The following is a 27,895-nucleotide window of genomic DNA, read 5'->3' as shown; positions in this document are numbered from 1 at the left end:
GTATCTTGAGTCCTGACATCAGATCACTGGCAGCCAAGCTATTTATAACCGGTTTGTGGAGGTGCGGTGGGGCCATTCAAAACAACCGGAGTGGCTGGGTGCTTATCGCCCCTTATCAACCCCGCAGCCATACTTACCATCTCGACCACCAGGTGAGAAAAACCTCAACTTCAGAATAGTTCATATAGTGACTTTAACATATACAAAAGATCGACTTCTATATCGATAATTATGGCAAAATATATTGATGCCAACAAGAGTTTATCCAGGGGAAAAAAGGGGGGGGGGGGAGAAAGGAAAAGAAGCACGCGGTACTGTCCAGAGAGCGGAACAGATGGTAAACCAAGAGCAGCAAGTCTATATATGAGTACAATAAGAGATTGAACTGTTGGGGAATTGTAGCCCAACCATGCCATCTTAGGTCTTGGAAAGACCCAAGGCAATTTATCGCAGCCAGCGATAGATACCTACCGACAATCTTCATTGCTTTGTCGAGCCCCGGGAAGTCAATTTGGACAACCGGCGGAAAACAGAAGCTGTGGAGCCGCTTCGGACTCGCACAAACCAATACAAGAACAATGCAGCAAACACGTTAAAAGCAATGTAGGCCCACATAAGACCGAAGTTGCGCCAACGTTCGCTATATGAGGCAGACAGCTCCTCGAGATACACGTTCGAGTTGGTCATCTCGCAGTATTCACAGTTAGCAGTAGCCTGGGGGTTATAGACTGCACCTCCAGCGATTTGCATGTATGAGGCAAGATAACTGGCGCAAGTCTCGTTGCTCGGAGGTTGAATGACAATGAGCTCCAAATCCGAGCACTCAACCTCGGCATTCCCTAATCCAGTAGAAAGCATGCCGCTGACGAGATACGTCATAGGCGACACTCGGTACATGAAGATCCAGAACCCCGGGAGGCTTGCCGGACTGGCCATAACACTGTGCAGAAGTTAGAAGGCGACTCATGATTCATGGAATATATGACCTAACTTACCCGCAGAAGATGAGACTCATCGAGAAGAGCAACAGAGCGAGGGTGGCCCCAACTTCAGCTGTTGCCACACCCGCGACAACCATTATGGTGAATGTGCCACAATGCATCATGAAAGACCAAATAAGTAGAAACATGAGACCGCTTCTTTCGGTCACTGCATGAGTCTCCTCGGCATTGCGGTACATCCCGATGATGTAGTAGAAAGGAAGGTATATCAACACAGCCGCAAGAGAATTCCAGGGAATGTCGACTATGATGTTGGCCATCATGAACGCAGACCAGGCATATGTTTTAGCTGGCCGCTCGCGAACCTCATATAGATCACGCTGTTTGATAAAATTGGGCATGGTCTGATAGGCGAGAAATGCGAAAATGACGAGCAACATGAAAATGGCAAATGTTTGGTGCTGGAGCCCAAGGACGGTTACCTTTGTATTCAAGAATGAAAGACCAATAAATAGGGCCTGTATGGCTAGTTAGAAGAGAATTTTGGAGTCAGTGGTTGAGGCTCTTTGCATGAACTTACCGCTCCAAAGCACAGTATCAGCTTAGCATAGATGTATGAAGGAGAGCGCCAATACTGTTCAAAGACACGCTTCGTACACAGCCACAGTTGGATGTGAAACGGAGCCGCGTATTGCTGCGATGAGCCAGTGCCTTGGTCGGGTCCCGGAGATCCAGGCCTCTCCAGCCGTTCCAGCTCCTTCCGAGTTGCTCGAAATTCAGGACTGTCTTTCCACGTTGCAGGCCAGTCACATACTGGTGCACTCCCCGGGGCAGCACCGATGACCTCCAACATCCATTCAGCAGGATTCTCCTCTTTTGCGCAAGGCCGAGCGCCGTGCCTTTCGAAATAGCCGGTCAGGGTCTCCGAGTTCTCCCCGATGGGTCCAAAATAGACTGTACGACCGCCTTTAGCCAGCAGGAGTAGCCGATCGAATTGCTGGAAGAGGATTGCCGACGGCTGATGGATTGTACACAGAATGGCCTGTCCATGGTCGGACAGCTTGCGCAGAAGCAAGGAGATAGACCACGCTGTCTGACTGTCCAAACCCGATGTTGGTTCGTCGAGAAATAGTAGCAAATCTGGCTTCGCAGCAAGTTCAACACCAATAGTCAACCGCTTCCGTTGTTCCACATTGAGACCCTCTCCAGGAATGCCAACCACGGCCTCAGCATACGGTCGCATTTCCAATAGATCAATGACCTCCTCGACGTATTGTAGCTTTTCCGCCTTGCTTACCGAGGCCGGCTGTCTTAGGAGAGCGCTGAACCTAAGTGCTTCTCGGATTGTGCTTGTCTCCAAATGCACGTCTTGCTGCTGGACATAACCCACCCTCCGCTGAAAAGAAGGGTCCCGTGGACTGCCATTAACACAGACAGTACCTGAGACAACGCCGACTTTGACCCTGCTTGCTAAAAGGTCCAAGAGTGTGGTTTTCCCAGCGCCTGAAGACCCCTATTAAAATGATGTAGTTAGAATCGACGCCATTAATTTGAAAGTGGGCATACTTACCATCAATGCGGTAAGAGTGCCAGGGGTCACCCATCCATCGATATTATCGGCAATCCGTCGCATTTGTCCCTTAATAGGCACATCGTAGCATACATCTCTCCAATGTAACGTGTTAGATTCGAACTGAAAGTTGATGGTCTTTTCTGAGCCCCCTTTCAGATCCATGGAATGTTGATTCATCTTTTCAGCGCTGCATTCCTCATCAGCCGTATGATTTCTGCTGTCGAGAGCCACCTTGTGCCTGCGCTGGAATACCAATACTTCGCCCTTGGAATAGTTGAACACGAGAAACTCGGCAATTATAAGGTACGTCGTCATGAAAAAGATAACGAAGGCGATAAGGATACCCAGATTCCTGTCATCATGCATCAGCAAACCACCACTCCTCCGAGACTGCATTTAGACAAACCTCCAGGTATGGGAGTAGTAATAGCCATAGTTCGCCTCAACGTACGCATCTCCACTCACCAGGCTCGAGACGGCGGAAGCGCCTGCCACAGAGCAAGTTCTTTCTGTACTGGAGATATTCTCATACCCTGGACCGGATGGGACGAAGCTAGCACACTCGAATTCGCGATGATGAAACTCGTTTGCAACCAACGTTTCGTACGAGTATGCGATCGGGTTTATGTAGTTGAGCCAACGCAACCACACCTGCATATTGCGAGTAGGCAACACGAACCCCGTATAGACCACCAGGCCAATAACACCCAGTGCGATAGGGGTGAGAGCCTGTGCGATTGTACGCGTCAATTGCGCAATGGTGCGGAAAATCATCGACATGGTCAAGGTCGACAGGAATGCGAACAGCAGGTATATTACCACATGGCCGGATTCACGTCGCAGATTAGACATGTAGTACAGCGGCAGATTGAATGACAGCGTAGAAAGAACCTTGCATGGGAGGTCACATATCATGGACGCCACTGCTTCCGACATCGGATGGTAGAAGGCGTAAGATGCGTGCTTTTCGACTATGGGTCGTTGGGCGTACAACGCTAATATCTAATTCAGTGTCAGCATAGTCATAGAAATCCAATGGGGAACGCCTACTTCTAAAGCACTGTTCAGTGCGTTGAAGAGCAAGGCAAAAAATAGAAGAGTACATCGATCGGTAAAGCTGGCACTTGAGTCCGAGAGATGGTAGAAAACGCTGCCCAGAATGAGGGAGAGAATAAAATTGCCAAGAACAGTAACAATCAAAAAGGACGTATCCCCAAGGATCCTGCGATAGCCCCGTTGGATACACAAGGCAATTTGTTGCGGGACGGAGATCGTGTAGGGTGAGTTGGCGGTCCTGCAATTTATCAGTATTATCACTCTGCATCGCCAAGTAAAACGGCTTACATCAATGAAGATTGTTCGGCGTCTCTAGAGAGTTCGAACTTCTCCAACATAGACCCTCCCAGCGGATGCTCGTTTTCGAAGAGAGATATTTCCTTTAAAAGTTCACTCCTCAATCGGCTCTCCTTCCAGCACTTTGCAAACTCGTCCGGGGTACGAGGTACACGAGACTCAAAACCCGGTCGGATCACCCTCTCGACGGGGTTGGTGAGGGATGTGAGAAAGTCTGCTGTAGTTTGTCGTTCGGGACATTGGTAGCCCAGTTCAGTAAAGAATGATTTCGCTTGATCGACAGGGCCAAAGTAAATTTGTCGGCCCTCGTATAGCAATGCTACCTTATCAAAGACCTGTAGATGGCATATTGGTCAGCAACAGCGAAAAGGAAGGAGAGTGGATAACGAACATCATACGCCTGTTGTGACGCCTGGTATAGAGCTAGAGCCGCCGCAGTCCCAGCCATGTTGACGGAGAGTCTCACTGTGCGCACAAACTCCAATGCTGTAGCGCTATCGAGACCACGAGTGCTATTATCCCAGCACTGTATACAGCTTTGGGTGAGAGCTAATTCAGCAATGCTGACTCGCTTTCTCTCGCCGCCACTCACCCCGCGAATAAAGTCATCCCCCACCTTTGTGTTAACCGTATGGGAGATTCCAAACACGGCCATGACCACGTCACGCAGATGAGTTGCGTAGGTTTCACGAGAGACTCCCGGCAGTCGGTTGCGGGGAGTTTTAGCTAGGGCCGCATATAAAAGGGTCTGCCCGACTGTCAGATGAGGGAAGTGTACGTCCGTTTCCGCTTGGTAGGTTGCATCGCCGCGAAATTTCCGGTGCATTATGTCCCAAGGGATACCTAGTTGAATGGAGAAGAAATGGGGCGGATCATCAGTTTGGGTTGCTGCGCCGGTTCATCTGGTAGTTCCCACCTTGATAATTGAATTCTGTCGAATCATCCAAGGACAACCCTTTGGTTTGGCCAGCAATTGTCTTCAACAATGTGGACACTCCACTAATCAGATTTCGCACCAGTTAGTAAGAATGGTGAAATCGAGAAATCCGTCTCTTACCTGCCAGGCCTTCCCAGGACAAGGAGCATTTCTCCGCTGCGCAAGAGCCCGTCATGATCCTTCAAGATCTGAAGCTTGCGGTCACCTCGGTTGATCAAACCACCCACCAGATCGGTCACTTGCAGGACTGCATTCAAAAAATCTTTTTGATAGGCGGTTGAACGGCCATACCCGTGCACGCTGAGATTCCGGAATGAGACGCCTGCCGTACGCTGTGGAAACCTGTGAGGGTCTTGCGCAGTCAATTGGAGAACCGCTTTTGCCCAATGTCTAGCGTTGAATTTTGAGGAATTGGGATCTAGACTCGGATCGTCGCAGTTGAGGAAAGGATTTGGTGGATCGTGCCATCTCGTTGAGTCTGCCGTGAGACGTCTTGCTAGATTCATGATCTCACGCTGATCTTCAACTGATATGTCTGGCGAATCTACTTTCCCCCTAATGCTGCCTGGCTTACCGCCAGAACTGACCGACTCAGCAATAGTGGCGTCTTCCATCGTATCAAACATTGAAATGATTCCACCCAAGTAAAGATACCAAAGTATGAAAACTATTTCATTGTATGGCAGATTAACGGTCGAGCCCTGGCGTGACGAGCAACCTCTTTTTCACTGATGGCAAGGAGAGCGATGATGTAGTCTGATAGAAATTCCATCTTGGTTTTTTGGGGGTCCTACCACCCCTCTGCATTGTGATGATTTCCGACACCATTGGTGTAGCTTGTTCGGCGCCGAAGGCAGTGGGGAAGAGAGCTGCCTCGGCGCCGGAAGCACGGTCGCGTCGGAACCATCGGCGACGAAGGAATCCTGTCCTGCCCCACGGACCTTTCTTCTTTCCCTTTCTCTCTTTTCATAGCTTGTCAGCACCGTTGAAGGAGAAATTATGTCGGCAGAGACCCAGGGCTCCGAGCCGCTCCACAAAGCATGCGACGCGTGCAGGGCCAGGAAAACACGATGCAGTGAGTCGATCGAGTCGATTCGATCATCGGAAGGAAGCCAGGCGGGCGTGACTAATCTCTGACTAACTTTCCTCTGCGTGCGCCAGAATTATCAGGCAGTACGGATGCCTGCGACTTCTGCCTGGTATGTCAGGCCTCCACGTCTGCACTCGAAATGATGTTGATGATATTCATGATAATGGCGCCAGTCCCAGTCTCGTCCCTGTTCCTTCACTCCCGTCAAGCGACCCAGAAAACGCAAATACGACTCATCAGGCATAACCAATTCTAACTCCCACCGGATGTGCCGGGACTAATCTCTCCCCCTAGTCTTGACCCCCCTGACCCCGGTATACCAGACCATCCGTGAGCTTCCGGGACCGCAACCAGGCTCCGAACATGCTGCCTATCATCCCACTCAGCCGTCAACCCTGTATATCGACTCTTTGCTTGCCAATCGCCAAGCCTCTCGTCGACACGGAGGTGCCAGCCATCCAGACCAGGTATTGTCTTCTCCAGCTGCCCGCCGCACCCTTGAAACTAACAATGGACATGCAGCTGACCACGATCTTTGGTCCTAATCCAAACATCTCATTCTTCCCTGCGAAAAGAGTTCGAGCTATCAGCGATAGATTAGGTCATAGCCGGCTCGATCAGCTGCTGGACGAAATCCGCGCGGTGGTTGCAACCAAGGTCAAGAACACTTGTGCCATCCCCCAAACATATTCCCAGCGGCATCGGGATGCAGGACGAAATAATGACCTCCCTAGTACAGACATCATTGCGGGACACATTGCCGGTATTCACAAGTTCTCCATGTCCCATCTCCCACATGCTAATGATCCGGTGCTCTGTTATGCAGCGTACTTTGATACTGTGCATCCGATTTATCCATTCCTTTGTCCAGACACGTTCCGTGAGAGGACCTTAGGGCACAACCTCACTCAGTCGCTCATTGCGGATAAAAGCTGGGCAGCGCTGTTTTACGCCATCGTGGCCATTGGCTGTCAGAATAACGATGGGGGAAGCTTTGAGGCTGGCGTAGGAGAAGCCTGGTCGTATTTCGAGCGGTCATTGTCATACTTTCAAGAGCTTCTCTTTGGCAGAGGCTCGTTAACTGCAGTCCAAGTGTGTTATTTGCCTTCCACCATTTAGTAATGCAAGCTAATCTAATATCAGGCACTGATGGCTATGGTACGTACACGTTGTCAATCAGAAGGAACACAACTAAATCTTTGTGCAGGCAATCTTCTCATCAACTGTCTCGGCCTTCCAGTTCGAACCCTTGATGTTATCGGAGGCGGCTATTATGGCGCAGGGATTAGGGTATCATCGCTCAAACAGTCCGCAGGAGGGTCCCTGCCGTCGCACGTTCTGGGTCCTCTATTTCATGGAGAAGACTTCCTGCTTTGCGACTGGCAAGACTTCGGTGTGATAATCCATTCTCGCACCTCCTTTACCTTTATACTAACATCCCATGTGCCAGGTTCTGGAAGATGCCAATATAAGCTGTGCCATTCCTGATGTGCCAGAGTCCACCTTTCACGACTATGACTGGTTCTTCAACTTTGTCAAATACGCCCGTCTTGTCTCCAAGATTCGCCAGTCGCTCTTCACAATCAGCTCCGTGAGTCAACCACTATCCAGCTATAACTCCGTGGTAGAGAGCCTACGCATGGAACTAGAAACCTGGCGCTTGACCGCTCCGCCCCGATTCCGACCAGGTGAAACACTAAAGACTCGCCTGCTACGAGAGACTCTCGCGGTCCAAGTTGCATTGATTACCCATTTTCTCTATCTCAACGCCCTGCTTACACTATCATGGACTGTTCTACATCACGGTGCTGTCCGCCTGGGTACCACACAACAGGAGGTTATGAAGCGAGAATTGATGCGAACTGCCAGAAGCGTACTAGAACTGACGGTTTTCATTGAGGTCGCGCCCTCTACTCCGGTCTGGTAAGTCTCTACGCCATGCTCCTACTTCCATTTGCCATCGTATTAATTACGTCTAACGCTGGCCAAACAAATGACCATTCCAGGATCCTCGCCGTCCTCCCCCTTTCATCACTAATGATCCTCTTCGACCTCGTTGTCCACAACGCCAACCACCCCGAGACCGGTCTCAGCTTGGCCCTTCTCGACATAGCCGGTGGCCACTTCAGCAGACTAGAGTACGCCAGCAATGGGGCTCTACCGGGGTCTTTAGTCGCCGAATTCGCACATCTCGCCCGACAGTACGTATCCGAAACTCGCAAATCCAAGTCCAGGGACTGTAGCGAGGCCGGTCCGCCTCAAGCTCCTGTTGAAGCATCCCCGTCTGTGCCCCAAGCAATGCGACCTACAACGACGACAGCAGCAACCACCACTAGCCAACTGCAAAACGCCGTGTCGGCATTGCCCCAGGGACCCGTTAATGATCTTCCCATTGACATGCAGCCGTGGAGTCCGGCATCGCTGGATCGGAATGAATCCCTGTTCCTTCCTTATATTGATGATCCGAGTTATTATTTTGGGGACTTACAGTTGCTGGGAATAGATGTGAGGGATCTTTTTGATCATCCGTATCAACTTCCGGGGAGTGATCAGTAGATGAATACCTCGTTGGACAACGAATACATCTAACTGAGTATATATTTGAATCCCCGCTTCTGCTGTCACCGTGTTTCTCTCTCTCGGTATCTAGTTGCCGGCGCAAACCCCGATCTTTGGTAGAAAGGACTCTCTGTCAAAGATTGCGGTGATAAATGACATTGTCTTTTGGTGAAAAGGTTATATTACATAGTCTAGATTATGAAAACGGGCTATCGCATTCTCCATTCTTCCCAGAGGTAACCGCCAAATCTATTCCACGATCACTTCAGCCAGCCCTGCGACCCGCCCCATGTCCCCTTAACCATCGAATTGTAATATACCCACGGGAAAAAGTATTTCTTCATATAATAAAACGCCCTCCGCGGAACCGCCTGATCAATACCCAGCATTGCAAAGGTCTCTTTAGGTACTCCACCATACTTAAACTCCGCCAAAAGAACCTTACCATACTGTGTGACGAGCGGACACGAGGTATACCCATCATACCTGCGGCTGGGATCACGACCATCCATCACTCGCAAGAGATTCTGCACCAGCACCGGCGCCTGTGCAGCAACCGCAGCCATGGTCTTCGATGTCGGGAGACTGGACGCATCACCCGCCGACCAAACATTCGCATACCTCGTATGACGCATTGTAGACTCATCCACGTCCACAAATCCCGCTCCATTCGCAAGCGCACTGTCCTTGACAAAAGAATACGGACCCATCTTCGGAACCACGTGCAACAGATCATAGTGCTTTCTCACTAATTGTTGTCCGTTGGGTTGAGCGAAGACTGCTGTATTTCCGTCGATTTCCACCAGATCGTGCTGGAATAATCCCTCCACGTTGTTCTTCTGTCGTAGCTTTTCCAGTGTGACGCTGTATTTGGGTATACCGAACATGGCAGGCAAGGCTGTAGCAAAGCTGATCTGGATGTCTGACTGAGACTGGTCGACATTATACAGCCCCTTTCTCTTCCAGTGATCCAACGCAAGCCACATAGCTTTCTGCGGGGCCCCGGCACATTTAACCACGCCCGTTGGCTGCGTGAACAACGCAGTCCCCTTACGGAGTTGTTGGATTGTGCGAAACACCTTGTCGCATGTATCGTAGCCGTATATAGACGAGACTAATGAATCTGACGCGGCCAACGCCTCAGGTAGGCCTTTGATCTTGTCATACTGGATTTGGATCCCGGGTACCACGACCAGCTGCTCGTAGGTTACTCGATCTCCGTTGCTCAGAGTGACGGTGTTGTCCTCCGGGGAGAAGGTGCGGACTCCATCGTTATAGAATTTCAGATCGGGGTGGACCAGATCGTGCATCGGTCGTCGTAGCTCCTCTTTGGTCTTTAGACCCCCGCCGACTAATGTCCATCCGGGCTGGTAGTGGTGCCAGGTTGCTGGGTCGACCACGGCGATGTCTTGAGGTGTGAATCGGCCTGAGCGAAGAAGCTGGTGGCTGATGGAGAGTCCGGCTGTGCCGCCGCCTATTACTACCACTTTGTGGTTTTGTCCGGAGGTTACTGGGGCGATGGTGGCGAAGGTTTGGGGTTTCGGGACTGGGTGCGGGTGCGGGTGCGGGCGCAGGGCAGCTGAGGCTGCTTTTTGTATACTGGTGCGGAACATGGGCGGAATGAAGGAAGAGGAAGTAGTTGGTGTCGGGGATGTAGGAATTGTTGGGTTGTAGGGTAGGTATATGGAGGAGTAGGGTTGGCTTTATAAGCGGTGGTGGTGGGATCCGAATCGCCGACTCACGGGATGCCCTAGCTAGATCAATCTCCACAGCTGTGATGCCAGGGATTCTCGAACAAGGACTTGATTTGTTTACTTTACACTAAAATACACTAATGTATACTATTATTAGAATTAGAGATTGGCATCCCGCTATCTGTTCCGTCCAGAGGGTAGGGATTAACTCGCGGCTAGATCCAAATCACACCACTTTAGCCTATCACCACAGCTAGTAAGGGTACCTTATTCGCTCCTTAACATACAACTCGATCTCTATCCTGCCTAACCTGAACACACAATATTTCCATATGACTCATACCCTCCATCTTACGACCATTTCCAGCCGAATATTCCTCGGTGGGTCAGACGCCGACTCACGACCTTCTTCGGCCGAGAGAATATGAAGTAATCGCCGAACCAACATCATCCCCAATACACAAATCCTCACCACTCTACACTTATCAAACCGCTACCAACCAATCCTTTCCATCATGCCATACCCTCCAACCTCTCACCCCCGATGCCTCTCCCTCCTCCCGCCCTCCAAACCCCTTCACCAAAGAAACCCCCCGCCAATGCATCCGCATCCCCCACTCCCTCCACGACAACATCCGCGAAGACATCCTCCTCGAATCCCAACTCCTCCTCCTCTCCTTCGCAATCGGTATCCAAGATGCCGCCGCCTGGCCTACCTACGGCTGCTTCGCCTCCAACCAAACCGGCAACATGCTATTCCTGGCCCTCGGTGGCGCCGGCCTCGCAACCACAGCTGACTACAACTTTCGAAACCTAGGCATGAGTCTGGGTGCCTTCATAGCGGGTGCTCTCGTCATGGGCCAGATCGGCAATTACGTCGGAGTCCGTCAGCGATGGTGGCTGCTCCTTTCCAGCTTCGTTCAGTCAGGGTTGGTATTTTCGGCTGCGGGGGTGAGTGAGCGGGCGAATGCCCTGGTCACGTTGTTCATGTTGGCGTTTGCGTCTGGGGCGCAGGTGGCGATGGGTCGTGCATTAAAGATCACGGATATTACGACTGCTATGGCAACGGCGGCGTATGTGGATGTTGTTATTGATCCGGGGTTACTGAAGGGGAGGAATCGGGGGAGGAATCGGAGGGTGTTGTTTCTTGGGCTGTTGATGGCGGGGTGTTTTGTAGGTGCGGTTTTGGTGAAGGTGGTGGGGGAGAGGGGGACGTTGGTTGTTAGTGGGGGGTGTAAGATTGTGGTGATGGTGGGGTTTTTGTTTAGTAGGAGGGTGGATATGGATTGTTAGATTGGGGGGGTTTGTAGGTGACTAGGGCTCGGTTTGTTGTATGTTGATATCGGGTGTGATTGATCTTTCCCCGGGCGGGTTGTAACTTGATATAAGATAGAGGGATTGAGAGGAGACTGGCTGTATTATAATTCTTTTTTCTGTCATATTATTAATTCTATTGGGTGTTTAGTCTATGTATTGTACTGTGCTCATTCTAATTCATCAGTTGATTTTCGAGTGGGGACGCCATCCTCTCATCAATTGATTAATCGGCGAGGTAGCTGGAAACTCGGTGACCCGTACGTATCCCCCCCCCGTCTGAGGCCCTGTCTATTTTTATCTCTTTTGGTGCAACACCTTATCATAATAAACTAGCATTTAATTATTAATAATACATTCCAACCATACCACAAAGGGGACTGACAGAATATATTTATCAAGTGGAAAGAGGCTAAAGGGGGAAAACAGGAACTCGAGCGGGTCAACGCGCCAGAGAGTCATTGCAAGGTGCTCGCAGGCATTCAAGAAGAGCCTTATCCGGGCCAAGAAGATCTGTAATTTCCAACACAACCCTCATTGGAACTAGTATGGTCGCTTTCAAATCGCGTGGGTTCAGGGGATCTGGTGTTCCAACACCGTGTTGGATGGACTATTTAATTAAGGAACTTCAACACAGGCAACATATGATGAAGAGCTTTACCGCACCTATTCATTTCCTTTGATAACAATCATACGGAGTAATAATGCGACATGGTCACTTCATTCTTCCTCCTACGATATCTGTGAGCAATAATCCAATCGACGACGGGAATTCGGCAACCGCAACTGCTACAGATGGAGCCTCATTCGACATTTGCTCAAGGGAAATTATGAGGCTATGGCACCAAATCGATAGCTTCATGCATCCAGGGCCACTACTAATACCATTAGTCTCGCCGATATAGTGGGGCCCCGGCCATCCTCCGCTGCCATCCATCCGATCATCCGGTTCACAGACGGGGTGGAGTTATAAATGGCCATTTTCCAGATTTACTCTGTTATATCTGTATCGCAGGAATTCAAAATGGACTCCACCGGGCATAGTAACGGATTAAAAAGGGTCCCGGAGTGGGAAGATGATCCCGCCAACGCGCAGAACTGGAGTGTGCGGAAGAAGATCTACAACACGGCGGTGCCGTCCATCCTGTGTCTTCTCATGTAAGTGTGCAATCATCACGAGAAGTGGAACATCCAGCTAAACCCAGCTATTTTGTATTCTCACAGATCATTCGCACTTGCTATCTACTCCCCCTCTCACAGCCATGTTCAAACCGCCTTCCACACCTCCACCACCAAGTCTCTTCTCCCGTTCACAATGTACGTCTACGGACTGGCGTTCGGGCCCATGATCGCCGCTCCCATCAGCGAGACCTATGGTAGGCGCCTTATCTACCTCGTGATGACCCCCCTGGCCATGTTGTTCATTCTCGGAGCCGGGTTCAGCCAAAACCTGGCCAGTCTCGCAGTATGCCGCCTGCTGGCGGGCATGTTCATCTCCGCTCCCCTGGCCGTCGGGGCAGGCACAATCATGGACATGTGGAGTGGACCAGCAACCGGTGGCGGCGTGACCATCCTCATGACCATTGCCTTTATGGGGCCAGCTTTCGGATCGTTGGTCGGTGGCTGGGTGGCCGAGTACAAGGGCTGGCGCTGGTCGCAGTGGACGACGCTGTTCCTGGGAGCCGCCTGTTGGGTCTTCAGCCTGGGTGCACAGGAGACATATTCTCGCCCGATCCTCCGCCGTCGTGCTGCTAAATTAGGGCTGCCTGTCCCTCCCAGTCCAATCCCGCGTGGCCTGGCCGGCATCCGGATGATGCTCACAGTCACTTTAGCACGGCCGGTCTATATGCTTCTGACCGAGCCCATTGTGGCTTTGTGCTCACTTTACTCATCGCTCAACTTTTCCGTTCTCTTCTGTTTCCTCGCTTGTGTACCCCTCGTCTATACAGACATCTACGACTTCACCCCGGGTCAATGTGGCCTGGTCTTTATCTCGCTGGCCCTTGGGTGCGTCCTCGGCTGCCTCGGACTCCTCATGACAGACCAGTATACCATGTCTTTGCACCGACGACGCCACCCTGAAGGGAACACCCCTCCGCCACCCGAGCAAGTCTTGTGGGCAGCCATGCTGGCCAGCCCGGTCATGCCAGCCGCATTATTCTGGTTTGCGTGGACATCGACTTGCCATGTCCACTGGATGAGCAGCATAGTCGCCATCGGGTTTTTTGGCTGTTCTAATATAATGATTTTTGTGTGTGACCTGCCCTGAATGTTCTTCTGTCACATTCGGCTAATCGTGAATTGACACAGGTGTCGACCGTACTTTACTTGACGCGAGTTTACGGAGCCACATCTGGCGCTTCTGCATTGGCCGCCAATGGTCTGCTGCGATATAGTATCGGTGGCTCGTTCCCTCTTTTTACTTTGGCTAGTATGTTCCCTCCTTTTTCCCAAGATCCTTCATCGAGCTTAACTGTCTTTAGTGTACCACAATCTGGGTTATAGCTGGGCTTCCAGCTTACTGGGGTTCTTGGCCGTGGCCTTTGCGCCCCTGCCATGGCTCTTCTTTCGTTGGGGAAGTCGTGTTCGAGAGAATAGTGCGTATACCTCGTGAGTGATGCTCAGTACTAAATTCATATCTTTGGGGGGAAAGAATGGGCTTGTGCAGTATATAGTACCATGTTCGTATGTGATGTGATGTGAAATATAAATATCGTTCTCTGAGTTGTCCTTGGGGCTGAATTAATCCCCGCTTATTGCATAACGCACCGTTCAAGGTCCCTTCTATCATATCATGTCGGCCATTACACAACAAACCACCGCGTAGAAGATCCATGACGCAAAAAGCCCTCGAGTACCTCTCGAAGGTTTTCTTAGGGCGGCCCCACTGAGACGGCGAAGTGCCCCACTATATCGCCGACTTGCGGGTCAATCCGGAGTACGGAGGGGACAATCGGAAAAGCATCAAAGTGGTACCATCGACAGGTAGGTCACTGCTGACTGGATGTGGGCAAGAAAGGCCGTAATGATCTGCAGGATGACCATAAGTTGGAAGTTGAGGTGTAAGAGACGAAATATGAGACATAAAACAATAAAGTGTAATGAGTAGGGTAAATGGGTAGTACCGGGAAATCAATGTTCCGAACCACAAGTATTCCCCGTGGCTTCTACTCTTCCCTCTTCCACCCACTACATCCTCCCATCATGGAACTCACTACCACCGTCGCCTGCCTCAATTGCCGAGAAAGACATCTCAAGTGCGACGGCAATTCTGCAGGATGTGCTCGCTGCCAGTCTCTGGGTCTTTCCTGCCGCTTTGTCGCCTCTCGTAGAGGGCGCAAGACACGCCCAGCCATACTGGCTCGATCCATTCTGCCAGTTGGCTCATCTTCACCCCAATTTAGTCTCTCCGCAGCAGGAGCTTCAGCCCCAAGACCAGGATCCTCAACAGTCTGGGTTCTTTACGGACCGGGATCGTGGCCGCCAGTGGATCTCGCTTTACTACCTACACTTTCACCCGGCACACCCCTTTCTCCCCCCAATGGAAGTCCTGCTGGAGTCTGGCCCTCCCTCGTACCTGCTGGACATCATGGAATTTATCAGTCTACATTATCTGTCCCCTCAGATTATTCACGACACCAGCGAGATCCTCCAGAAGGTACAGGCAGCGGACCTCACTGTCGAAAAAGCGCAGGCTTTTCTCCTCCTGGCGATCACGCAGCATGGGCGACAGCAAGCCCACGAAGCCCGATCTTGTTTAGGCCAGGCCCTGCAAAGTGCGTTGGAGCTGGGCCTTGACTGTCGCGAGGCCTCTGACATGGTCAGTGTGGATGCCTCAGTTCGGGCCGAGAGTCTTCGACGCACCTGGTGGGAGATCGTGGTGGTCGATGTGCTACTCGCAGCAGTACAGGTGGACGGGTATTTAGAGTATGAAATGACCGCGACCCCCAATGTACCTCTTCCCTGCGGACTAGAAGAGTATGAACTAGGCTGTACCATGATTCCCCTCCCTACCCTTGCCGACATGGAGCAAAACAGTCTCTTCTGCGGTGATGTCGAGTTCTCCCCTTGCGCTTATAGAATTGAGGCTGCTATGCTACTGCGGAAATGTATGCGCGCGGGCCAGACGCATGCCACCCAGGAAACACTCGACGTGCTCAGCGCCGCCATCACTGCCTGGTTTCATCGACTACCCTCCAGTCGACGCTCCATTCTCCAGCCGAGCGGCATGCTGGACGAGATGATGATGCAGGCCGTGATGCTGATGCACTGCGCCACCATCTACCTGCACTTTTCTCGCTCGTGTCTTCTACTGTATCTTCCCGTCACCAGTCGCATCCTTTGTTCATCGCCGCCCTGCTTCATCGCCACCTCGGTCGACCCTCAACTGCACACGGCAAAGGTGGCGGAGGGCGCCGCACAACTGTCCCGGCTGGCGTCTTTGTCGACCTCAGTCGTCAACCGTAGTCCTTTCTTTGCCTGCACGCTTGTCCTGAGCTCCATTATCCAGGTCGCAGTCATGCTCAGCGATGGTCCGTCCCTCTCCGGGGCCAGGCAACAGTATCTAGGGCTAAACCTGGCGGTCCTCAAGTCGATGGGGAAGACATGGCCAATTGCTGCCAGCGCCATGCAACGAATTCGTCAAGCGGTAATCGAAGTACACACGGCGGTTTCGTGCGACACTCGTCCGTTGCTTGACGTATTTTATCCTGCTTGCTGACTCTGCTGTGACATCTCAATCACTTTGCCACCTCCGAGCATCCCACCGGGATGACAAATAACCGCCCCACCTGGTTGGATCCTCTTCAAGCCCCGATTTTCACCAGTTTTCGGGGGATGTGAAGCAACAAGAGAAGATGACTCCCTCACGAGCCCCCCAACATGAATTCTCCTGTCACTTTGCCGGCTGCACCTCCAGCTTCCAACGCAAAGAACATCTCAACCGTCACGAAGCCCAACATACCCGCGCATTGGCCCGGGCATGTCCGCGCTGCGGCCGCACATTTTCTCGGAGGTATGCACCCCCCCCCCCCCCCCCCCTCTCCCTTCTGCACATCTCCATGGATGACATTCTGACAGAGATTCCAGTGATTCACTCGGTCGTCATATCCGTCGCGACCACAGCTTGCAGGCACCTCCTGGTTTCCTAACAGTAACAGGACGAGCATCCCGAGCCTGTCAACGGTGTCGCGTCACCAAAACCCGCTGCAGCGGAGGGTCGCCTTGCAATCGATGTCGCACCCAGGAACATCCCTGTGTTTACGACTCTCAGAGACAACGACACGAAGAAACACAAGAAGATCAAACGCAGGCGCACACGCCCTCTTTATTTCCTACCACTCAAGAAGACTCCATCGCTCGTATCACCCCGTACATCGACCTATACTTCACCCACTTTCATCCTCACTGGCCTCTCCTGCATCGAGCAACCTTCAGTCCTCCCCATGAGCCACTCTTGGTCCTGCAAGTCGTCGCCATGATCGGATTATGGTTCAGCGACAAGCCCTCAGCTAAAGGTGTGGCAATCGATATTCATCGAAAGCTGGGGCCTTCGATTCTAGCACAGCAGGTGACTAGGCTCTCCCCTGTTCCTTACCCTCTCACAACCAACAAAGGACAGAAAAATAGAGCAATAAATGGGGAACATTAGATGGAATCCGCTAACACCCCGTCCAGGATAAATGGACATGTACTCTCCCTTTCAAAAGCGAAGAAACAACCGACAACAACGAGGGGAATCAGGTCTTTTCACAATGTCCCGTAGCCACATACCAGGCAATCCTCTTATATCTGATCTTCTCCCTGATGCAAAGCAGCAGCTCCCGCCCTCTCCCACCGCGTGATCGCCACATCCTCTCCGCCCTCATAGATACCTGTCTTCGTAACCGCGTCTTCTATTACCCGCGGATGGTATCGCGATACCAGGCCATCGACTCCGTCGCTTGTATATGGGTAGGGGTAGAAGAGCTCAAACGCCTCGGGCTGGCCATGTACAAGGTCTCGCGACTCTGTGGGAGGAACCTGGTGGTTGAAGAGAGTGAGGGAGCGGTCTTGCGGCTTACCGATCTGCAGTTCCCAATGCCGGATAGTCGGCATCTCTGGGAAGCGCAGTCGAATCTCGAGTTGGCTTGTCTGTTGCAGATGGAGGCGAGCTACCGAGGTGTACGGCCGGACAGCCGCGACGAGGGAAGTTGGATCTCGACGAGCGGGGAGCTCTTAGATGATGGGGTGGAGAGCTGGTGGATGTGTGATTAAATGACATGAATTGTCTGTCGGGGTTATTTACTTTAGGGGATGCGGGAATGACTATCGATGACTATGCAGCGTCTGAACATGCACCCACAACGCCTGAACGAACTTCTTCTTCACCCCGGCATCAACTAGCACCCGCATCCATTGCGCTGCCTTACGTCCAGAGTGGTTTATACATTGCCGTGGGGGGCTCAGATAGCAAGCAGTACCACACCCGGCACGTGCCCTTCTTGCGGATCTCGACGAGTTGATCTCAGGTCCCTGTCCCGCCAACATTCGACAGGTCCTCGTCACTAGCGTCGGATGAGACACTCCACAGATGTGAAGTCGGTGGCCTCGCTGCTGCCCTGATGAATGCCTCGACGATCTTCCAGACTTGGATCATCCCCCACTTCAACCACCACCAGTCAAGACAGCCCCGCATTGAACCTATCTTAACACCCTCCCCCACGTCGACACTATACTTTTAGCCCGGTGGTTGAGAGGTGGGTTAGATGATGGTGATGGTGCTATGGGGATTCTCTATTCTAAGTCAGGGGTATGAATGCAGAATGCATTGGACTTTTTGGATTGATGTTGTTGTTATTCTATGTCAGGTAGATCTGTTAATGCTTTGGATATTTCCGGTTCTATTATGTCGAAGCTATACCCCCCTGACTACTGCAGAAGGTGGAAGATGTCCCAAGGTAATATCTTTTGACGACGACAGTATTTCACAGCACATCCCGTGGAAGGAGACTGTTGACGTAGTACAGTAAACACGCGTCACAGTCGGGGCTGTCCTAGTTTGCCTGTCCAGACGGACCTGGTTGCATTGTATTCTCTCATCCTCCGCCTCACTTCGGTAAATGGCAAGGGGGAGAGGTTTCTAGGATCGCCTAGATCTTCCTTTCCGCAGTCCGGCATCAACCATCTCACCGCACTAGACCTAACAGGTTTGCTCTCTGCGAAATCCTTGCAAGTACGTGCCCACAGTTCAAAGGCATGCTTCGCCTGCGGAAGGCTGCTCATGATGAGAGGGAACTCATGTGGCATTCCCTCATACTCATTCCAGAGTACCGATACCCCCGACTTGGCAGCCTGGCTGGCCACAACTCGGTTGCCATCTACCCCGGCTTCCTCGCATCCGCACAAGAGTAACATCGGTGGCGCTCCTGTCCAGTCACCCACTGCGGCAGGAGTAACGAGCTCATGGTCCAGAGTGGCTGCAACGCAGTAGGGGTGTTCTCGGGGTGGATTGGCCGGCCAAACACTATCAGTAGGAAAGCCGGGCATGCAAGGAGGTTGCAACACCCCGAGACAATCATACTCGCCGTTTCTGTGCCACGATGGAAGAGCATCACATTGGTCGCACCAACCACCCACTGTAGCTATCCCAGCTGGAAGTGGAAGGGTGACACGGCGTCGATGGAAGTCGATGCTTGCATCAGAGCGCGGGAGCTTCTGTAGCTCCAGAAGAACCTTTGTCAAACCGAAGCACAGGTTGGTTCCGGAACTGTTTCCTGCAAGAATGATCTTGTTCGCTGGAACGGGACGATAAGGTGCCCCGGCCGGTGGGTAGAGTAAGCTGACATATGCAACTAGGGCGTCAAGGATCGGGGCAGGAAATGTATGCGACGGGGCTAGGCGATGTTTGATGGAAGCTACGGGGGCTTTGGTCATCTTTGACAAACGAGCAGACGCGGCTCGGTATTGGGCTGGGCTGCCGAAGCTGGAGACGATATTAATGGCTAATATATTGCTGGAGAGGTCTTGGACACGTACTAAAGACCGCCACCGTGGATATAGAGGATTGTCATATCGCTATCGCATTCTTTTAAGAGAACGCGAAGCTTCTCCTCCTCGATATCCGGTTCCGATGCATTCTTATTATTTTCAGGCAAGCTTCCAATAAATTCCACGCCCACATCTTGGATTGGGGTCTCCTCTGGGGGAGTTATTCGATGGTAGTCTTTTCGGAGATGGTCGATAACCCTGTACAGTGCGTCTCTGATGCTTGGATTGGCTGGGGCCGGGAAGACGGTTCTGCTGATCCAGACACCTCCGCGAGCCGGAGGGTCACGAGAGGTTTCACGTTGTAACTGTGTGATGGGAGTCCATGGCGATGCACGGTACTTTTGGCAGGCGCGTTTGACCAACTTTCTTTGTTCTGCCGGTGTGCTCATGACAGTGATTGGATTAAGATATGTGCTTGTCTTGTCACGATTCTTTGCTGTCGTTATCCAGATTAAATATCTTTAGCCACTGATTCTACTCGCATGAAGAATCGATTATATGACGCAACCGAAGCGGAAATGACGGCGCCCATCCGTGGCACCCCCCAGTCATGTGACATGTCAGCTTTTGCCATCCATTGATCATGGCAAGTGATTTTCATTCCTCGTCATCTCAATTAAGTCATCTTACACCTGCCTTTTCTGAACGGGTAGATCGGGTCCCACCGGTGGGTGAGGGCATTGAAGACAGCAGACCGTTCCATGGATTTAGACCAGATGGGAAACCTCTCATACGAGATCATCGAGGTAAATGGCGTCTACTCTGGTAATTCTGACAACCTGGTTGTGCCTTGACTTTGCTGCACAACATGGGAAGAGACGAGGCAACTCTTCTAGTGTATTTGATCTCATGGTTCCACCACAGGACAATTTACCATTCGTCATGGTCCTATTCCACTATCCGAGCTTTGGATTTGGACGAAACATGGAGGTCCACATGGCAATGAAAACGTCAGACAGTCTACACCCTTCGCAGATTGACGTATCGTCTGATGAGACCATGTGAATGCTAGAATCCGAGAATAGGTCTTATTCTCCGACCCCATGTCACTAAAAGGGTTCCAAAAGCACATCAATGCCTACACCCTCGTCACCGGTGCATGGATTCTCTTACAGGTTGTGCCGTCGAGCATTGCCAGATGATACCCCCTGCTCCTACACCACTGAAACAATAACAATCTGACTTCAGGTGTATGAGATGATGCCTTGGGCTCCAAAGACCGTTCGCGGAGTGTTTTCGACGTGTGGAGAGAGGGTCAAGAGGCAACACTACGGTTGGTATTCTGCTGTTTGTGGGAAGAAATTATCACGGCACTGCTCAACCATGCTGACTATTAGCAACAGTGATAATACTCTCAGTCTTGTACTTGAGCTAACCTCCCGTGCAAGGATCTCTGGCATTCATCACAGCAGGGTACCTCAAGTGATGCCACATGTCATGGTGGCAAGTGCATGTGGTGTTGCTGTTGAACCGTCGGCATGTTGGCAGGTGCACGGTTGATCATGCGATGATGGACGTGGCAGGTGTCGATAAATGTTGAGTAGGATCGAAGACCTGGTCTGTCCCACCAGGCATAAGGGATAAAAGCCTGAGGGGCCTGAGGGCCTGAGGTTGGACCCTGCGTGGAATCGAGAATCCCCGCAATTGCCCGCCGGCTTGCCGAGAATCGCGTGGGCCAATGACGGCGCCCTAGACGGCCGCTATCCAACCACGGCTAGCGTGGTGGAGCAATGCCGAGAAACACACGGTCTTAGCCAATGGCAGACGCGGATGTCGGCATGAGATCGAGAGATTGGCCGCCAATCGGCCCAGCCAGCCCCGCGTCAATATCCGCCGACCTCCACCGGACCTGCACAAGGTACCATCCTCATCCCCTCCCACGTCGTACAATCGTAGAATCGTACAACCTCATCCCCGTCCACAGACAACATGCAGTCCAAATCATCACAAACTGCACGTGGAACGCCGCGCCCGGAGGAGCGCCGTCCCCTCCTGGGGCCTGATGGTGAAGTTGTACCTTATGAACTCATCGACGACCTAAGTAAGCCACAACGGTCACTGCCAACATGGCTATCAACTTGGGGCAAGACGGCCCTCATCACCGCTCTTCTCTTGATCATGAGTACTCTGCTAGTCCTAGCTGTTCTCTTCTTTGGCCTGGGTATCTCCGGCCTCCCTCATAACCTAAAACCATTACCACCACGCGGCCCCATCAAGAATGTCGTCGTCTTGGTTCAAGAAAACCTCTCCTTCGACACCTACGCCGGCGGTCTAACCTACAACCCCAAAATTGACGGCCTCGTCAACCGGACATACTGCAACCCATCCAACATTGACGACCACAAATCCCACACCGTCTGTGCCAAACCCACCGCCAAAAACGTCGCCCCAGACGACCCGGACCATTCCATCGCCGGAGGCTCAATGCAAGTCTACAGCACCTACCATCCAAACCACACCAGCCACGCCGCCATGAACGGCTTCGTGACCGAACAAATCCGCTCCTACGGCATCGACCGCGATCTCTCCCGCGCCGCCGAAGTCATCAACTACTACACCCCCGACCACGTGCCCGTCCTCAACGCCATGGCCGAAAACTTCGTCCTCTTCGACTCGTGGTTCGCCGCCGTCCCGGGCCCCACAAACCCGAACCGCGCCTACCTCACCTCCGGAACCAGCCACGGACACGGAATGAACGACATCGACTTCCTAACCTCCTCTCTCCCCCAGGTCTCCATCTTCGAACAACTCTCCGCCGCCAACATCTCCTGGATCAATTACTCCAACGCCACTGGCTTCCTCCCAGACGCTCTCTTCTACAAATGGACCGCCCAATCCGGCAAAGGCGAAACGAACGTCAAACCCATCGACCAATTCTACCAAGACGCTAAAACAGGCTCCCTCCCCCAATTCACATGGATCAACCCCGAATGCTGCTCCTATATGTCCTTCCATCCCCCTTCCCCTATCAATATGGGCGAGGGCTTCATCAAAAGTATCTACGAAGCCATCCGCTCCTCGCCCCAGTGGAATGAAACCCTCTTCATTCTCACCTTTGACGAGCACGGTGGTTTCGCGGATCATGTATCCCCCCCGGATAACGTTCCACCGGGTGATCATCACACGCACAAGGAGTGGGCTCTAGATGGAAGTCAAATCGAGTTTAAATTCGATCGGTTGGGAATTCGTGTCCCGACGCTGTTGATCTCGCCTTGGGTCGGAAAGGGTGTGGTCCAGAATCGTCCGACCGATCAACCTAATGATTTTACTCATACTTCTATTCTAAAGTATGTGGCTGAGTTGTGGCATCTGCCCGTGTTGACTCCGAGAGTCGCCTGGTCGCCGAGTTTCGGAAAGTTGGTTGGCGGTGTGTATCGGGGTGATACTCCTGAGAAGCTACCTGAGCCGGCGGATTTTTAGATGTTAGATGATGGGATGGGATGGGATGAAGGTGATGTGATGAAAGTGATGACTCAAATGGCGTATATTAAATTGTGATCATGATCTCTAGGCGTATATATGATTTTATTTTTATGGACTAACTTTACACATCCACTAGAAATTATCTGATTATCGAGCTAAGTAGTAGTATCTATAACCAAGGTATCACGAACGACGAAAAACAGAAGGGTATCTCAAAATCAGCCCCTTCAACACTTTGCTACCAACCGCACCAACACCAACTGTACTCAACCATTCCCCTTAAAACCCAAACTTCTTCCTCCTCGACTTCGTCGACATCGACCGCGAAATAGCCGAGTTCCTCGTATTCACCCGGTCAATATCATACGGATTCGCCTCATACTGCCGATCACCATGTTCATCGCTCGACTCCGACACAGTATTCGCCGTCTTCGCACGCTCGAGATCCAACTCCCTGTCGACACGCGTTTCGTCAAGTCCATCCGCAACAGCCTCGGCCTCTTCATCAACCACCTCCTGGCTCTTCTCCGGATTCAACGACTTATCGGCCAGTTTCTTCATGAATGCGTCCGATTCGCCGGCATATTTGCACTTTCGTCGGATTGCTGCACCGTACTTGTAAAAGATGAATGGGAAGGGGAGACAAGCGATCGACAGGAAGGCCGGGATGCAGGATGCCCAGTGGATACCTAGGTTCTGGTACATGTAGGTAGTGAAGAGAGGGAAGCCGGCACCGAAACAGCTTCGAATGATGGAGTTGGCAGCGAGCACGGAAGCAGCGTAAATAGTGTATGCGTCGATGAGATAGGACATGATGTTGAGGAAGACGAGGACCATTCCAAAGCCGAATGGGGCGGAGGCGATGATGCTCACGATCCAATGGACGTTGAGACCGTTGGTCCAGGCGAACCAGAAGAGTCCAATCGGAATAGTGATGCTGCCGATCATGGACGGGGGGAGACGGGCTTCCGGGGGTGCAAATCCGCGGTGTTTTTCGTGCACCCGTTTATACCGTTTGTTGTCCCACATGTTGTATCCGACTGCGGACATCATCCCGACCATCACGCCGAGGAAAGGTAGACTACCAACACCTTCGCTCCAGCCCCGGAGTTCTTGGTAGACGATTGGAAAGGCGTCGAAGAGCATGTAGAGGGTTCCGTAGACGATGGCCATGTAGATAGAGAGGAGGAGGACGATGGGCTCAGCGAAGAGGAGGATCCAGGGGCGGAGGAGAGCGGCGCCGAAAGCGCTGCTGATTGAGACACGGCCGCGCTCGACGTCCAGTTTGCTGATGTAGGTCTTGCCGGTGAGTTTGGTGAGACGGTCGGCGCGCTTGCGGAGGAGGACTGGGGCGTAGGTTTCGGGAACGATGAGAAATTGGACGATCCAGATAAGACCGGTGAAGGTTGCTAAGAACCCTTCGACCCATTTCCAACCTGCGTTTTCACCTAGGAATCCCCCGATGATGGGGCCGAGGGTCGGTCCGAGGAAAGGACTTCCTGCGAAGACACTCATTGCTAAGCCGCGCTCCTCGGCGGGGAAGACGTCGGCGATGAGGCCGCCTGCGTTGGTTAGGGGACTGGATCCGAAGGAGCCAGCAAGGAATCTGAGGATGATTAATGTCCAGGGGTTTTTGGAGCCTGTTGCGCCGGCGCTGAATACGGATAGGCCCATGTAGGAGACGAAGAAGACTAGTTGACGACCAACGAGTTCACTGAGGGGTGCCCAGAAGAGTGGGCCGATGGCGAATCCTAGAACGAACAAGGACACTCCCAGCGTGGCTACCTCAGTGCTGATGTTAAAGTGCTCGATCACCTGGTCGATACTGCCGGCGTAGGCAGATGAGGCCATGGAGACGCCAAAGGTGGCGAACGCGGCGATGATGGTGTATACCCATTTCATCTTTTGTTTGAAGAGCATGGGGTTGCGTGGGTCATTGGGAATCCATTCTACCACGAACGGATCTGATTCCGTCCCCGAACCGGCATAAGGATAGTCGATGATCTCCTGAGTGACGACACTTTGATCGACGATCAGACGCCAGTGAGGGATCTTGGCCATGATGGGATGGAAAGGAGTGTTGTTGCATGGTGGACTGCGACAAGCGAGGGCAGTGGGGTGACATGGTTATATAAAGGATTGGGTTATTGGCGACTGGTATGGCGTGTTTGAGGAATTTTATTAGGGTGTGGTACCCAACGGGCACTACGACATGACCAGGCTATGCAGGATGGCCCTGGTGCAGTTGATGCAAGCATCCCAGGGAAAAGTGGGTGTCGTCCGATTCGACTGGCCGAATCCCGTTGCTTGTGTGGACTCCACCGCCATCCACCGACTCTCCATGGGCCCACCGAGTGGAGGCTTCGGTTGTGAGTTCGGCAACCCGATGGCTGGACGGACCGAGGCTGGGCCCGGCGCTGGTATCGTTCTCGTGTTTTGATCCGTCACAATACCTGACGAACGCATCATGAAACAATCTCGAGATCTGCCTCGGTTTCTGTAGGTGACTCGAGAAGAAGAACCACCTACTGTATATGATTGACGATGTGGCGATGAAGCCTTTAAGCGAGCACGCGCTAGTTTGCCGATCCCAGATTCCATGTCGGCGTGATTGTGCGGTCGATCGGCTGCATAAGGGGATGCATTGAGAAATCAATACGTACTCCGTACCAGAGCACAAACTCGAGCACCAACTCGGCTGAAGACGGGACGGCTGTACCTGGCGATCCATCTGTGGATTTGCATAATAAGCTTCGTGGGAATCGCGCCCTTTGACATGTGGCAACGGTTGTAGTAGTGTTGCACAGCCGGCTCGGTCGGCACTGACCTTACTATGCACATAACCTGTGTTAGCCTTCCAGCTGTCTAGCATAAGATAGGGGAAGCAATAGCCACTCACCTGAATGGCCTGGAGATTAATTCCGTTCCTTGTGGAGTTTTTCTCATCACTGGCAGCAGAGTGCTCTGCTACCAAAACACACAGCAACAACTTACGTGAGCTAATTCGATACTGACCCCTCACCAAAGAAAGGTATATTGACAACTTTTCTAGCTAGTTTCACGCGTTCCCTTGTTGCCTCCCCAAATATCCCATCACGCATATCATGTGTGCCACCAGATGACTCTCGACTCAGCACGATCTGCCCGACTAATAGACTCTTCAACCTACCAGTGCCACTTCATACCCAGCCGCTGGAAGTACGTGAAAAGGGCACCACGATGCACATAACCGGCGTATGTAGATTGCCATCTGGCGGCGAAGGACTCGGCGATCGGTCCCAACTCTCCAAACCCCAGTACTTCCAGCACCCACGGTAGTAGAATCGCCAACACCCCCAAGGCAAGGAGGGTGGTGTACACTGGGTGCTCCTCCGCAAATCCCACTGCCGCTTCTTTTGCCTTGTTCAAAGCATCGGTGGCAGGATGGGCCATTTCTGCCCCCGCATTGATGGCATCGTTGAGGCCGCGGAGAATAGCCTGCGCGATCGAGTCACTCCATCCATTGGCTTTGATTTTCTCATTCAGGTCTTTGTGGATGCTTTCGATGCTGTCTCTGGTGATGATGGTGGTGACAATGTCGGACGCGAGGTAGGCGGGGGAGGCCGCAATGGTTTGATGGGTGTCGGGAGAAGATCCCAGGATGCAGTCAAGAATGGACTGGAACATGGTCATGGTTGGTCAGAGTGAGAAGAGATGGAGAGTATGGTTTTTGGTGACGGGGGGTATTAGTAGAAGAGAGAGGTGGAGAGGTTTGGTTGTGGAAGGAAACCACTGGCAGGCGCCGGGATAGTATATAGAATGTCCGTCATGCAAACAACGCAGACAAGGCAGACACAGCAAACACAGACAACAGTAAGTCTTCCAGTGAAGACAGCCTTGACCACAGCCTTGCAGTTCGGCTTCCCGTCTGCATGCATGATAATTATTGTTGGTTGGCTGATCTGTTATCGCTAGGGTGACTACGTGTCGGCCAGGTCATCACCCATCATTAACCGCCGATCAGGTGCGTCGCGTCAACCAGTAGGAACAAGTTCGAAATCTTTGGGTTGGATTCTATCATCTTATTGTGGGATACTCGGCTGCCAACAACACGACCCCGCCTCTTGCCCGGTTCTCCTGGCCATGGCTAACGGCTCGGCTGCCCGAAATTCCAGGCCGTGTGTTTGTGGCCTCAGGATGCACGCGTCCACGTGAGCCCGCCTTTCTCCTCGTCCTTCCCCGCAACGCTCCCACATCAGGTCATGACAAGACTTCGGCGATAATCCACAAGGTCCTGTGCCTTATTCCTTTGCGTCTTGTTGTCGGGGTGTATCCCCGATGGTCCCGTCTTACTCACAACGTTATTTAGTATCGGCTATGTCGATAGCTTACCCATGGTTTGCAACAGTGCATCGTTTCTCCGCAAGTTGTCTCCAATTTTGGCAATTGGATCGGTGTCTGCTCGAGCTGAATATGACTGCTGACCATTCGTAATTGCCTTCTAGGGTAAGCCTTCCATAGAAATCTTCGATATCGAGCTACATATTTTGCTGATGACGAGCGAGGACACCGGGTCATCATCAGTTAGCATCGCTGCCAGTCCGGTGCCGACATCATCAGACGTTCAACTACTACTATATTGGGAAATCAGGAGTAAACAGTAGACGTTCAGGACCACCCAGCTATGCGCTGATCGACATCCGTTGCGTGGAAGACACATCTTCTCGTGGGACTGACGCTGCCTATTGCGCGTATGCTGGGGAAGCGTGGTCTCGGGGCCAATGACACGCGAGTGCAAAGGTGCTACATTCTGGAATGTGCGATATGATATCATGCCACCATTTACCAGGTGTCGCTAGCCTTATGAGCAGGAATAGGTCCAGAGCTCCCCTTCCGCAAAGTCAATATGCCGAGCACCCGTCAACATTCTCAAGTAGAACCACGGCCAAATTGAGCAAGTGTCGAGGAAGCAAAGACACTGAATATTCTGACTCCTTTAACGGA

At 52.1% G+C, this 27,895-nt stretch overlaps 13 protein-coding genes across 13 annotated transcripts; 7 read left to right on the top strand and 6 right to left on the bottom strand.

Moving 5' to 3' along the window:
* Positions 1–391: 391 nt before the first annotated feature.
* On the bottom strand, positions 392–5,418 carry BO94DRAFT_520268 (ATP-binding cassette transporter; the record flags this gene model as incomplete). The annotated part of the gene is made up of 10 exons (XM_025610100.1): positions 392–940; positions 996–1,459; positions 1,522–2,454; positions 2,512–2,866; positions 2,921–3,516; positions 3,565–3,808; positions 3,859–4,202; positions 4,259–4,710; positions 4,784–4,866; positions 4,925–5,418. The coding sequence occupies 10 exons, from the start codon at positions 5,416–5,418 to the stop codon at positions 481–483; spliced, it is 4,425 nt and encodes a 1,474-aa protein (XP_025465643.1). The 3' UTR covers positions 392–480.
* Positions 5,419–5,844: 426 nt separating this feature from the next.
* On the top strand, positions 5,845–8,450 carry BO94DRAFT_625734 (fungal specific transcription factor domain-containing protein; the record flags this gene model as incomplete). The annotated part of the gene is made up of 8 exons (XM_025617304.1): positions 5,845–5,879; positions 5,966–6,003; positions 6,189–6,361; positions 6,417–6,986; positions 7,038–7,052; positions 7,102–7,287; positions 7,345–7,817; positions 7,901–8,450. 8 exons carry the CDS (start codon positions 5,845–5,847, stop codon positions 8,448–8,450), a joined length of 2,040 nt encoding a protein of 679 aa, XP_025465642.1.
* Positions 8,451–8,499: 49 nt separating this feature from the next.
* On the bottom strand, positions 8,500–10,132 carry BO94DRAFT_567243 (NAD(P)/FAD-dependent oxidoreductase). Its single transcript, XM_025614613.1, has one exon. It carries the CDS (start codon positions 10,064–10,066, stop codon positions 8,714–8,716), a length of 1,353 nt encoding a protein of 450 aa, XP_025465641.1. The 5' UTR covers positions 10,067–10,132; the 3' UTR covers positions 8,500–8,713.
* A 347-nt stretch (positions 10,133–10,479) lies between these two features.
* Positions 10,480–11,618, top strand: BO94DRAFT_567242 (YoaK family protein; the record flags this gene model as incomplete). Its single annotated transcript, XM_025614612.1, has 2 exons — positions 10,480–10,528; positions 10,734–11,618. The coding sequence occupies 2 exons, from the start codon at positions 10,480–10,482 to the stop codon at positions 11,438–11,440; spliced, it is 756 nt and encodes a 251-aa protein (XP_025465640.1). The 3' UTR covers positions 11,441–11,618.
* An 853-nt stretch (positions 11,619–12,471) lies between these two features.
* On the top strand, positions 12,472–14,184 carry BO94DRAFT_520259 (MFS transporter). Its single transcript, XM_025610099.1, has 4 exons — positions 12,472–12,619; positions 12,686–13,712; positions 13,772–13,892; positions 13,945–14,184. Exons 1-4 carry the CDS (start codon positions 12,486–12,488, stop codon positions 14,073–14,075), a joined length of 1,413 nt encoding a protein of 470 aa, XP_025465639.1. The 5' UTR covers positions 12,472–12,485; the 3' UTR covers positions 14,076–14,184.
* A 481-nt stretch (positions 14,185–14,665) lies between these two features.
* Positions 14,666–16,181, top strand: BO94DRAFT_470086 (transcription factor; the record flags this gene model as incomplete). Its single annotated transcript, XM_025608315.1, has 2 exons — positions 14,666–14,839; positions 14,901–16,181. The coding sequence occupies 2 exons, from the start codon at positions 14,666–14,668 to the stop codon at positions 16,179–16,181; spliced, it is 1,455 nt and encodes a 484-aa protein (XP_025465638.1).
* On the top strand, positions 16,124–17,742 carry BO94DRAFT_145736 (Zn(II)2Cys6 transcription factor). The gene is made up of 3 exons (XM_025605762.1): positions 16,124–16,475; positions 16,550–17,030; positions 17,138–17,742. The coding sequence occupies exons 1-3, from the start codon at positions 16,318–16,320 to the stop codon at positions 17,714–17,716; spliced, it is 1,218 nt and encodes a 405-aa protein (XP_025465637.1). The 5' UTR covers positions 16,124–16,317; the 3' UTR covers positions 17,717–17,742.
* Positions 17,743–18,306: 564 nt separating this feature from the next.
* BO94DRAFT_536840 (alpha/beta-hydrolase) lies at positions 18,307–19,416 on the bottom strand. The gene has a single exon (XM_025612125.1). The coding sequence runs from the start codon at positions 19,373–19,375 to the stop codon at positions 18,479–18,481; it is 897 nt and encodes a 298-aa protein (XP_025465636.1). The 5' UTR covers positions 19,376–19,416; the 3' UTR covers positions 18,307–18,478.
* Positions 19,417–20,096: 680 nt separating this feature from the next.
* On the top strand, positions 20,097–20,590 carry BO94DRAFT_146120 (uncharacterized protein). Its single transcript, XM_025605764.1, has one exon. It carries the CDS (start codon positions 20,240–20,242, stop codon positions 20,492–20,494), a length of 255 nt encoding a protein of 84 aa, XP_025465635.1. The 5' UTR covers positions 20,097–20,239; the 3' UTR covers positions 20,495–20,590.
* A 780-nt stretch (positions 20,591–21,370) lies between these two features.
* On the top strand, positions 21,371–23,030 carry BO94DRAFT_536839 (putative phosphatidylglycerol specific phospholipase). Its single transcript, XM_025612124.1, has one exon. It carries the CDS (start codon positions 21,608–21,610, stop codon positions 22,907–22,909), a length of 1,302 nt encoding a protein of 433 aa, XP_025465634.1. The 5' UTR covers positions 21,371–21,607; the 3' UTR covers positions 22,910–23,030.
* On the bottom strand, positions 23,031–25,440 carry BO94DRAFT_536838 (MFS transporter). Its single transcript, XM_025612123.1, has one exon. It carries the CDS (start codon positions 24,971–24,973, stop codon positions 23,192–23,194), a length of 1,782 nt encoding a protein of 593 aa, XP_025465633.1. The 5' UTR covers positions 24,974–25,440; the 3' UTR covers positions 23,031–23,191.
* Positions 25,011–25,915, bottom strand: BO94DRAFT_145591 (uncharacterized protein). Its single transcript, XM_025605760.1, has one exon. It carries the CDS (start codon positions 25,782–25,784, stop codon positions 25,134–25,136), a length of 651 nt encoding a protein of 216 aa, XP_025465632.1. The 5' UTR covers positions 25,785–25,915; the 3' UTR covers positions 25,011–25,133.
* Positions 25,916–25,926: 11 nt separating this feature from the next.
* On the bottom strand, positions 25,927–26,716 carry BO94DRAFT_536837 (uncharacterized protein). Its single transcript, XM_025612122.1, has one exon. The coding sequence runs from the start codon at positions 26,582–26,584 to the stop codon at positions 26,078–26,080; it is 507 nt and encodes a 168-aa protein (XP_025465631.1). The 5' UTR covers positions 26,585–26,716; the 3' UTR covers positions 25,927–26,077.
* Positions 26,717–27,895: the final 1,179 nt, after the last annotated feature.

The sequence above is a fragment of the Aspergillus sclerotioniger genome, assembly GCF_003184525.1.
Source record: "Aspergillus sclerotioniger CBS 115572 chromosome Unknown BO94scaffold_20, whole genome shotgun sequence".
NCBI classification, from domain to species: Eukaryota; Fungi; Ascomycota; class Eurotiomycetes; order Eurotiales; family Aspergillaceae; genus Aspergillus; species Aspergillus sclerotioniger.
Note: the sequence above shows the minus strand (reverse complement) of the source record. Positions and strands in the feature narration are given on the sequence as shown.

Excerpts from the sequence above, each read along its gene's own strand:
- BO94DRAFT_520259 (XM_025610099.1), top strand. The coding sequence starts at position 12,486 with ATGGACTCCACCGGGCATAGTAACGGATTAAAAAGGGTCCCGGAGTGG. Across the intron at positions 12,620-12,685 it reads TCCATCCTGTGTCTTCTCAT|ATCATTCGCACTTGCTATCT; the intron begins GTAAGTGTGCAA and ends GTATTCTCACAG. Across the intron at positions 13,713-13,771 it reads GTTCTAATATAATGATTTTT|GTGTCGACCGTACTTTACTT; the intron begins GTGTGTGACCTG and ends GAATTGACACAG.
- BO94DRAFT_146120 (XM_025605764.1), top strand. The coding sequence starts at position 20,240 with ATGGCGTCTACTCTGGTAATTCTGACAACCTGGTTGTGCCTTGACTTT.
- BO94DRAFT_145736 (XM_025605762.1), top strand. The coding sequence starts at position 16,318 with ATGACTCCCTCACGAGCCCCCCAACATGAATTCTCCTGTCACTTTGCC. Across the intron at positions 16,476-16,549 it reads GGCCGCACATTTTCTCGGAG|TGATTCACTCGGTCGTCATA; the intron begins GTATGCACCCCC and ends CAGAGATTCCAG. Across the intron at positions 17,031-17,137 it reads CTTCGATTCTAGCACAGCAG|GATAAATGGACATGTACTCT; the intron begins GTGACTAGGCTC and ends CACCCCGTCCAG.
- BO94DRAFT_536839 (XM_025612124.1), top strand. The coding sequence starts at position 21,608 with ATGAGTACTCTGCTAGTCCTAGCTGTTCTCTTCTTTGGCCTGGGTATC.
- BO94DRAFT_536840 (XM_025612125.1), bottom strand. The coding sequence starts at position 19,375 with ATGACCAAAGCCCCCGTAGCTTCCATCAAACATCGCCTAGCCCCGTCG.
- BO94DRAFT_536837 (XM_025612122.1), bottom strand. The coding sequence starts at position 26,584 with ATGACCATGTTCCAGTCCATTCTTGACTGCATCCTGGGATCTTCTCCC.
- BO94DRAFT_145591 (XM_025605760.1), bottom strand. The coding sequence starts at position 25,784 with ATGCTAGACAGCTGGAAGGCTAACACAGGTTATGTGCATAGTAAGGTC.
- BO94DRAFT_536838 (XM_025612123.1), bottom strand. The coding sequence starts at position 24,973 with ATGGCCAAGATCCCTCACTGGCGTCTGATCGTCGATCAAAGTGTCGTC.
- BO94DRAFT_567243 (XM_025614613.1), bottom strand. The coding sequence starts at position 10,066 with ATGTTCCGCACCAGTATACAAAAAGCAGCCTCAGCTGCCCTGCGCCCG.